At 39.3% G+C, this 10,252-nt stretch overlaps 2 protein-coding genes across 3 annotated transcripts; one reads left to right on the top strand and one right to left on the bottom strand.

Moving 5' to 3' along the window:
- Nucleotides 1-73: 73 nt before the first annotated feature.
- On the bottom strand, nt 74-7,601 carry Bsg (immunoglobulin domain-containing protein Bsg). 2 transcript variants are annotated; one of them, XM_066745434.1, is made up of 6 exons: nt 6,817-7,601; nt 4,347-4,610; nt 4,138-4,176; nt 2,892-3,140; nt 2,345-2,789; nt 74-1,740 (listed from the first exon to the last, which is right to left on the bottom strand). In XM_066745434.1, the coding sequence occupies exons 1-6, from the start codon at nt 6,887-6,889 to the stop codon at nt 1,695-1,697; spliced, it is 1,116 nt and encodes a 371-aa protein (XP_066601531.1). In that variant the 5' UTR covers nt 6,890-7,601; the 3' UTR covers nt 74-1,694. The 2 variants fall into 2 exon arrangements, with proteins under 2 accessions (XP_066601531.1, XP_066601532.1); XM_066745435.1 differs by lacking the exon at nt 4,138-4,176 and having other exon boundaries at nt 6,817-7,580.
- A 174-nt stretch (nt 7,602-7,775) lies between these two features.
- On the top strand, nt 7,776-10,178 carry LOC136784622 (uncharacterized). The gene is made up of 3 exons (XM_066745433.1): nt 7,776-8,939; nt 9,000-9,323; nt 9,402-10,178. The coding sequence occupies exons 1-3, from the start codon at nt 8,628-8,630 to the stop codon at nt 10,041-10,043; spliced, it is 1,278 nt and encodes a 425-aa protein (XP_066601530.1). The 5' UTR covers nt 7,776-8,627; the 3' UTR covers nt 10,044-10,178.
- The last annotated feature ends 74 nt before the right edge of the window (nt 10,179-10,252 follow it).

The following is a 10,252-nucleotide window of genomic DNA, read 5'->3' as shown; positions in this document are numbered from 1 at the left end:
TTTACTGGCTAAGTCGAAATCGATGACAGTTAGTTAATTTTTTACATTGGTTCTTAAGAAAGATTGTCAGTACCATAATTAAACTCCTTTATTCGGCAACGAGTGTGAAACCATCCAGGCCTAAATTAAATATTGCACGTAGTGCGTGTGATTCGTTTGGAATATCAGCTAGCAGTGCAGCCGAATCTTCCGCCAAAAATACACTTTTCCTTTTGACGAATCTAAATATAAAGCCATCGGATGGATCTTGCGTCGCTGTTAATTTCCAGCCTGTTCGACAGAATCTTAACATCGTAACGCTCTCGACACGTTAGTGGCAACATCCATCCTCTGGTATTTGAGAATAGCATTTGTAATTGAAATGAATTTATATCCAAAGCTGACAGAGATGTTAGTTTGATACCCAAGACTCTGCTTGGCATTGTGTTAGTTATCCAACTTGATGGACGAAAGCACCCGAATAGAGCGTGCGCGGAGCGATAACAATGTAGAAACAACGTTGAAAACAACGTTTTGTTGGTACGATTGGTAAATTATTACAATAATCATAAAATTAACGATAATACTTGTGATAACCGTAATAACGATAGCAGCAGTAATAATAATAACTATGGCAATAGTATTACAGTGATAATTTCATTAGCATTGTCAACAACGGTAAGGCGCAGCCAGACTTGAACGCTCCCGATTAAATATTGGAATACATATTAATAAGGCGACGTGACGAGGTAAGTTTTTCGTACCTTCCATGGTAGGACGAGCATTGCTAAGCCACCAGCTCAATTACGCATCACCGTTGCTAAATTTTTTAAAATGTAAATAATATATATGCAGGGCAGATGTTTTTTTTTTTCGTTCCTACCATAAAACTTACTGTCCAATCGTACGTGCAAAGTATAAGAAGCAAAGTTCTGCACGCACTAATATAAATGTATAATGTTTATGTATATGTGTATGTTTGTAAACATATACATATATATATATATATAGAGATTTTTTTATTTTATTAACGAAGCGCACTCGTCGAATGGATAAATTAAGTACTCTCAGAAAAGAGGAAATGTTCTATTCAGATATATAATATAACACGATAAGAATATATTCATTTTTAGTGACGAAACCAACTAAATGAATCGCAGTCTCGTTCCAGATTTCTAATAATCAATAATATTCGACGAATGCACCATGACTCATTCGAGTAAGGTCGTTCCCCCTTTCAAGCCTTCTTCAATACATTCGCGCGCACACACACACACACACACACACACACACACACAGTCAGGCACGTAAGCATTATCCTCAATACATACTCGCCCTGACCTCCTTCCCTTTCTCCCTCTCTCTCACTTTCACTCTCACTCTCAGCATCGATAGATACGCGTTTAGTGTTAGTATAGTTTAATTTTTTCGTTTAAAGCAATGTAAAGAGTATGAACAGGCGAATGTCTCTACAATTATACGGTGGTCACCGTTTGAATTGAACTTGGTTCGTTCTTATACGTGTTTCAAGCATACACAATCTTATCCTAAGTATGCAGCCGTCACTTGAATTTGGTGCCTTATCGCAGCCTCCCTCAAGGTCGTCCCTTGTATATTCGATACGCAAAAAACAAACAAACAAACAAACAAACAAAATTGCTATTTTAATCCTAAACTGCGCCGATCATCCGCCGTTTCTTCTCCTTTGTGCCATCTCATTTTCTCTGTCTGATATCGGAATCCTTGTTGGGCAATGGCTTGCTGCGAATAAAACAGAGAACACAATATTAATATTTAAGACTAACTCCTGAACGACTAATGCAAGGATAATGACAAACTGTGATGCGGGGGCAACCATTTGCACGGAGGCCAATCAGCTTGGAACAATTGGAATGGAGGATGTTTCCTGGGATGCAGATGGATCATGGAAATGGAATGGTGTGGTAAGATTATGCCAGCGTGCATTGCACGCAACAATTTACTGTTTTTACCTTAGCGAAGGATCGATAGGGTTTTGAAAGAGAGAAAAGGAGAGATTTGGTCGATCGTGGCATGCTTGGTCGTACATTAAACCGCAGTGGAAGTCTCAAAATGACAAATGGAATCTCAGGATGGACTTGATGACTCGATGACGTAGAGAAGTCTGCATTTGGATAGAAAAGTAGTCTCTCAGTGATGCTCGCTTGTGGAGTTTGGTGGAAGAACTGTAGGAGGCGGAAGTGAATCGTAAAGGATATAAATAGAAGATAATATTTTGGTGTTGAGCAATAAGCAAAAGAAGAGAGGAGAGTTTCGTGTTTTAATTGGGAGAGAAATAATGTCGAGATCCAGGGCATGGGAGCGAAGCGGAGCCACAGTTACTCACGTTTCGGGACTGTTGTCAGTGTCGGACTCTTCCAGTTCAGCCTTATTGCGCTTCTTTTCGTAGACGAGTATAATAACGCAGAGAACGACGACTTCCGCGCAGATCCCGAGGAACGGCCAGAGCGCGGCGTATTTGTCCTTCACCCTGAGGTAGGTTTTGGCGCTGGCACTGTGCTCCTCGGATGGATCTGACCAATTGTAAGCCACCTTGCAAAAAATATCTCCACGATCCGACATCTCGATATTTTCAACAACCAAAACTCCTCCATGAATTCCTCTGTCGATGTCCTTGGAAATCTTTACTCTGCCCCTGCTGCTAGTGTAGTTTTGTTCACCAAAATACCAGAGTACCTTGATACCAGGACTCTGTTTTCCATTGCATACCAGGTGGAGCTTTTCACCTTCGACAACGTTGGTCGAATCATCCAATACCACTGTTGGTTTCTCTAAAATTCAGGAGAAGAAGATATAGAGGGGAAAGTTTCACGACTAGACGCATGCTTCGTCACTCTCAACTTTGCCGAGCTACACGTGTAAACTATACTCACGTACGACTCTGTACTCAGTGGTAGTATTGCCAATCTTGCAAGTGTAATTTCCATATGCTGGATCGAGAACTTTGGTGATAATCAGGTTTCCCGTGGCATTATCGATTTTCACGAGATCCTCGTTCTGCGGAAACGCGGTCAAGACCGCAACTTTTTCCTTCAACCAAACTGGCTTTTCCAGGGGTACTCTGTTCTCACACTCGAGAATCAGAGGCACGTCTTTAGGCGTCAGAACTTTGATTTTCAAATCTGCAACAAAATTAACAGCTTAATTGAAAGAACTCTCAAGTTGAATAAAGTCTCGTCGCTAAAGAATAATTAGATTGGACACTCGGGAAGATATTAGTCGCGCTATTCAACGAGTTCCCTCGATACAATTACTGTGTTTACGTCGCTACGACGGTTGATCGATCCACCTGTAAACGCCAACAGACTCAGCTGTTTTTCCTCGGATCGATAACTAGCATAAGCGCAGGTAAGCAAGCCCAGGTAAACATTTGGAGAGCCAGGCCAACTGACAAAAATTGAAAAGCTTGCTTCTTTCTTTCCGAAAGGTCGCGCGCGCGAAGCAAACGATTACTCTACATCTATTACACTATCCATCTAGCATTCATCGATTTCATCCACACCCACGCAATAGAATAATTCGTTGGTACTTTTTAAAGCCAGAGTTTAACGAGATAACTAGTGCGGTTAAGTAAGATGAACATTATAATCGTTATTAACATGATGAAACGTTAAAAAGAACGAAGTGCATGAAGGCTATGTGCATGAGTAAAATCAAGCTACGTATCGCAACATTTGTCATTGTGTACAATAGCAGCAATTGCTCGGCTACACACGCACACACGCACACTCGGTGATATTAATAACTAGACAGTGCAGCAAGCTGAAGAATCACTCGACTATGGCGGTTAATTTGTTGTCCGACTGGTTTGTGTCTCTGTGACATAACACGACTCAATCGTCCCGCTGCTCGTAATTGGTTAATTGGATTTGTAAGAGGAATCATCGGAGGCTCGCTTGACGTGGCTACAATCAACGAATCCACATTTATCAAGCGCGAACCAGTGTGGACGATCATTGTCAAAGTCATCGGCCGCACCCACTTGGCCTGGTGCAGTATTTGTTATTTTTATGAAAGTGGTGAGCACCCGCACACATGCCGATGATGAAAAGTTAAACAGTCGATTAAGTGAAGAGAAGCATGAAGAAGAAGAGAAAAAAGGTTTTGCATGGTACGCACCAGGGCTCATCGACGGATCGGAAAGATCACTGTTCTCACCTAAAGGTTATTACATATTTTCATGAGAAAGAAGAGTAAATATAATTGGAAAAATTAGTTGTGTTGGCACAATCGAGGCCTGATTTTCTCTTTTTACCTTTCTTCGTTTATTTATTTCTATCCCTCCCACTCTCTGCAGCTTTCTCAGAGATATCTCAAACGAAACGTACCAACATATATCGTCAAGTGGAAATCGTCGTTGCTCTGCGGCGTGCATTTGTAGCTACCGTCATGGCTGTCGGTCGCCTGAACAGCGGAGAGTTTGCTAGTTCCGCTTCCACGAGGCGACAATACCGATAACTGACCGCTGGATAGCTCTGGCTCGAGACTCTGTCCGTTCCTGGTCCACCTGATGGGATCGTCCTCCTTCAGGCCGCTGCACTCGATGCTCCACGCTTGACCCTCGTGTACCACCGCTGCTCCCGAATAGGTCACTGTTCGTACAAACAAACAAACGATTCAATAGGGTGAAATGGAATTTTCAACGGGTTGCATGCATGCTCGCAGCATTTGTCTCTGCAATATTCACGTTGGTCCTACTATGTGCTGTATACGTATTTCTAGCAGGACGAGCGCAACAAAAATTCCTGCATTACTATATACTGACCATAACGTCAGTCTGTATATGACTTTTTTCTCTTTCTATATACATACCTATACGATAAATCATCAGAATTTTTTCAGAGAATTACTACAAGAAAACATAGCAACCATTTCCTTGTCAATGATCATTGAGATGTTGCCAAGCGTACGTTGAATGAGCCAATTTCGATATATCAGACGCAATAGTAAAGTGGCAATTTATCGTATCCTCCCACTTCCCTTTCCTACTCTCCTCTCTTTCCACCAATAAGGCACACACGTGTCTCTTCGATCTTGATAGTAAAGAATTCCTGTGTGACTCTCTTCGATGAGAACCACTTCAGTCAGGCAGATAAAATGAAAAAGAAAAAATTATAGAGACTCGTGTGGCTGTAACTGATATTGTTTGAGCACGTTCCATTTCTTAAGAAAGTATTCGGAAAACTTATTACGAGTCACGTCAACTGCTATATCTTCAACCTAACCCCTACGCATTGTCATTTTACAGCTGTTTACAGCTTCAACTTCATTCGACACACATGAATATTACTATAGATTACCGTGAGCTCTGACATAGTACCACGCACAGAAACGTGCGCATGCACCATTGGACTGTCTTTTGGGCTGGTTTTAATTTTGAAAAGGAAAACATGGCTGAGTTTCTCCGTTTAACAGTGATTAAAATCAGAATAAATATAGAATGAGCAATTGAAAAGATTGTGAGTGATTTGTACACGCATTACAGATAAATAGTGGGAAAAAGACACAATCGCGGATGTTGTCAAGCAGAAGGCATGCTATTTGCGTCCAATGTCCATCGTGATAACACCAATACACATAGCGCCATCTTCTACTCCGCTATAATACAATATTATACCATGTATCCACGAAAGAATTCCAATTCCTTTCAAATATAACAAAGATTTATCAGACTCTGGTCTGATCAGCTCCCTAATTATACAAGATAGAGCGAAAAACACAAGAATTATCTTTACCGATGATAAGGATTTATATTGGGATTTGCGTTACGCAATGATATTCCAAGATAATCTGTAGAAATTCTCTAAGCGAAGGTCTCTCTACCTTGTCATAGGTATAGCAGCAAAAATTTCCATAAATATTTTGTACAAATAACGTCAGTCTCCTCGCCAGATGAATAACTGTTAACCAACCGTACCATGAAAAGAGTGACACAACTAGAAGCTTTGGTTGATTGGCTTCTAGAAGCTTAGTTGGCCAGTTCAACAACGTTAAATAAAGAAAAACATGACTTAACGCGAAACTGCTGACTGGCGACGACACACGTCAATTCGTCACTGCACCATTACATTGCCCTGCCTGTGCCGTACCTGACGGAAGTTTTAGGCAACGGTAGCTACAGGAAGGACAACGAATGTTTATCGGGCGACAGTCATAAAAATCCAATAATCCGAAAATAAACAGCGATGTGCTCATAAAACGTACGGTCGAGATTTGATCCAAAGGATCTTTGTGTCCCCTCCTCTTCTTCAATTTTATTCCGAGAAATTGATTCGTTCGTGGCTCGGCTAACTTCGCTCTCTACTTTGTCAGCAAAATTTATGTATACACTGTGGAAAATTGAATCGTCCTCTTCGTGCTATAGTGTAGTATAGGAATTTACCAGAGAAAGGACCGAGAGTCAAGTTAATTGAAAAATCGACGAATCAATTTCCCACAGTACACTCTACCACGAATAGCCGAGCCTCGCATGTAGACACACGCATACGAATCAATTTCCTACAACATACGCGAACCAAGCCCACGTTCTGTCTAGTTTCTTGCTACTTCTCTCTCTCTCTCTCTCTCTCTCTCCTGATTCACTTTCTTTCTTCTACTCTTTTCGTTGACGTCAGCCGGTGCTACAGGAAACTTTCCGCTATATTGCCATGGTCAATACGTCGACGAATTTCTAAGAGAGTTGTACATGGTATGGAAGAAAAGCATGATTTTCAGAACAAGTTGGCAGAGGAGAGCTCGTTAATGAGCTTTGGGACAGGTTATCGATGTTTCTTGTTGAATCTCGGGAATCCAACTCACCTGCCTGGACCGTGACGAAGGTGACCGCTAAATATAGCACTCCGAGCAGCACAAAAGCAGCTCGGCTCTCCATCTCGTGGCGGTGCTGTACACGGTGTGGCGCGTGACTGTGTGCAATCCTAACTGGGCAAGCGGGAAGTCGAAGCTTTTTCCTCTTCGAGGAAGATGAAACTTTGGAAATAACTACGCGTACCTCTTCGCCTTCTCTCTTTTTCCACCGAAAATGATTTCTGGCGCGATCCACGCCGTCATTAACCGCACCAACGGCTGAATACCAATCTATTTCAACTAATTGCTAGTTTCTGACACCCCGACACTTTTCCCACTCGGTGTAGGTAGCCCGAACGAGTTTCGTTTGGATGACTCTCCATACAAACACACAAACGTGCACACAAACACAAAAACACACCTTTTCCTCCTCGTTTTACACTACTGGCGTCTCCTTGGATCCTTATCGTTATCTCTCTCACTCTCTCCCTTCCCCCTCTCGCTTATCCGACTGATCGCGATCAACACAGATTTTCAAGCACCCCTGTCCCCACTGTACGCTCGCTCTCGCTCGTCAGTTGAACGACAAACCTGAAACCTCACCAGCAAAGCACCACGAGTCATAGGAGCTCCGCTCCGCTGCTAAGTCAGGAAAAATGGCTGCCGTCTTCTGCTCAATTTTCTGCGCGAGTCGCTCGCTCGCACCCGCAAAGCACGCAATCCATTTCCCTCCCCCTCATTCTGATTCTAACTTCTATCGTTCTATACTCTCCCTCCTCTTTCTCCACAATCCCTTCTTCTCTCATAATACTCTGCACTCAGGAGGATGCGCAAACCGTCAGCCGTGCACGCATGCGCACATTCCCTTTAAAAGACCTGTCAATAAATAGTATTAGGAACAAGTGATTATTATAATATTGTCTCAAATAAGCAATTTACAAATTATCCATACCAAGCTTAACAATAAACATATCTGAGAAGTCACCCCAAAATCTGAGAGCTCGTATCATTCATTTTACAATTTTATTAGTCAAATTTTACTCAATATGCTAGGTTAGATTTTTTAATGAGGCGCGACTTTATTAATATTTATGTTACGTCTTTTCAATCTTAACCTATATTAACTAACCTAATTTTTAGCTAGATAAGTATATTTACACTGAACTTTTAAACTCTATGTATTTCTTGCAATAGAGCTTATAACTTATTATCTAATGTCTTTTGACATTTTTACTATGATAATGAAATTCCCTGTATACATATACATCTGTCAACATTGCACTTGACGAATCAAGAAATTTAACACGCCGTGGTTCTTACTGATTGGTCCAATGCTCCACTTTGCCAATCTTATACATACAAATCAGCCGCGTCGAGTAATCTATATTCGTATATATATATATATATATGAATGTAGTACTGTAGGTAGGGGATTTATAAGACACAAACAATTCATCACTTGGGTAGCTTTGATGTTTGGAGTCTTTTTATAAGTATATATTCATTCTAATTTTTTTATCATAGTTTATTTCTGAGCCCGCTTGTTGTCTATAGTCTTGTCACTCTTCTCAGTCTAGAAAAGTCACGTGCGTGGTTTGAACGTTTGTACTCCTTTTATATAGACATTTATAATAATTAAAAAAAAATCAACACACAGTGACATTGATAATTATCACTATCAGATACTTTGAAAGTTTCCATTGTGAAAATTATTAAATTTTCAAATTGATATTATTGTTCAACTATTAGACTGACATTATATACTTTATACATTTTTATTGAGAGAGAATAGCTTCATTCTTTATAGTGACAGACATAATATAATGGTTGATACTAAAAATTTATCTCTATTAAGAGAAATAAGTGCAAAATTTACTGAGGAAACGCTAAAGGAATGTTTTGTCAAAATATATGGTAGAAAACAAATTGAAATTTTAAGCTGGCAAATTGGCTCAGCAGGTGGCAAAGGAGACTATTATTTATCAACAATTAACAAAGCTAATGTCAAAGCTTTAGTTGATGGTAAAGAGGCTGAAGTTAATGTAATAATAAAATCTCTACCAAACAACATTGCAAGGAGAAAAACATTCAGGAGTGCAGAATTCTTCCAAAATGAAATTAATTTTTATCTCAAAGTAAGTTGGTAATTGTTGGTTTGAAAAATGTTTATTAAATATAATAAATCATCATTCTAGGTAGTTCCAAAATTTATGAAATTTTTATTAGAAAAGAAGCACTCTGAATTTTTAACTATTCCATGCTGCTATACTGCTCTGACAGATGGCAATAATGATTACTTAGTTTTAGAGGATGTTTCCTTCTCAGGATTTGGTCCTTTAACACGCCAAAACACAATTACTTATGACCAATGTCTTATCATCTTAAGGAGCATGGCAAAATTTCATTCTATTTCTATAGCTTATCATGATCAGCATAAGGAAAGTTATGAAGATTTAGTCTATAGTTTAATCGAGACTTACTTCAAGGAAGAACGATGGGAATGGTATAAAAGACAACATGTATGTGATTCCATTAATAAATTAATGTCATTGGTTTTTATAACATCATGAGTAATTCAAATCAACTTGTTTTTTCAGACAAATTTGGTAAATGTTGCCAAAGATGCATTGTCTAAAGAATATCCAGATAGTGCTGCGGAGAAAGCATTCAATGCATTCAAGCTTGGGGAGCTTTTTGAAATTAATGTTGGGTTTACAAATTATAAAGTTGGGCCAACATGTGCAATAAGTCAAGGGGATTGTTGGGCCGCAAATTTTTTGGTAAGGGCTGCAGACAGTGGGGAAAAACAAGCTTTGATATTAGACTTTCAATTAGCCAGATCAGCTAGCCCTATTCTTGACATTTCATTTTTCCTATACTCATGTACTAGCCAAGAGTTCAGAGATGCACATTTCGATGAAATGTTGAAATTTTATCACACTGAGCTCTGCAATGCTATCAAACTACTTGGATCGAATCCAAATGAAATATATCCATGGAATTTATTTACACAAGAAGTAAAAAAATATTTTCTCCATGGGCTAACATTTGCTTTAGAAGCTATACCATTCTCTTTACTGGATGAATCTGAAGCAATAGACCTAGATTCTCTGACAGAGCCAAAAGACTTGAGCGAAGTGATGATTGCAACAAATATAAACTCAAAGGTAGGTAGGCAACGTTTAGCTAGTATGATAGTGGATGCTGAGAAACGAGGATTTCTAGAAAAACAGCATTGAGATATTAAGCATGAAACAAATATTTTAATAAGTCATTGAATTTATATTTTTTAAGAAACATTGTATCAAATACATTAGGTCATAAAGAAATAAATGACAATTTTAATCACATAATAAAATAAGCAAAATCGCTAATTATTTCTTCATAACCTAATTTTACTATCAAATAATGAACTAAATTATTTCATATACTTCACTGAAATATTTTA

This window comes from Prorops nasuta, unplaced genomic scaffold, assembly GCF_024137725.1.
Source record: "Prorops nasuta isolate Cenicafe-Biocafe unplaced genomic scaffold, Cenicafe_Pnas_1.2 PNAS00061, whole genome shotgun sequence".
Taxonomy (NCBI): domain Eukaryota; kingdom Metazoa; phylum Arthropoda; class Insecta; order Hymenoptera; family Bethylidae; genus Prorops; species Prorops nasuta.
Note: the sequence above shows the minus strand (reverse complement) of the source record. Positions and strands in the feature narration are given on the sequence as shown.

Excerpts from the sequence above, each read along its gene's own strand:
- Bsg (XM_066745434.1), bottom strand. The coding sequence starts at position 6,889 with ATGGAGAGCCGAGCTGCTTTTGTGCTGCTCGGAGTGCTATATTTAGCG. Across the intron at positions 3,141-4,137 it reads CGATCCGTCGATGAGCCCTG|ATTTGAAAATCAAAGTTCTG; the intron begins GTGCGTACCATG and ends ATTTTGTTGCAG. Across the intron at positions 2,790-2,891 it reads CACTGAGTACAGAGTCGTAC|AGAAACCAACAGTGGTATTG; the intron begins GTGAGTATAGTT and ends CCTGAATTTTAG.
- LOC136784622 (XM_066745433.1), top strand. The coding sequence starts at position 8,628 with ATGGTTGATACTAAAAATTTATCTCTATTAAGAGAAATAAGTGCAAAA. Across the intron at positions 8,940-8,999 it reads AAATTAATTTTTATCTCAAA|GTAGTTCCAAAATTTATGAA; the intron begins GTAAGTTGGTAA and ends TCATCATTCTAG. Across the intron at positions 9,324-9,401 it reads AATGGTATAAAAGACAACAT|ACAAATTTGGTAAATGTTGC; the intron begins GTATGTGATTCC and ends TTGTTTTTTCAG.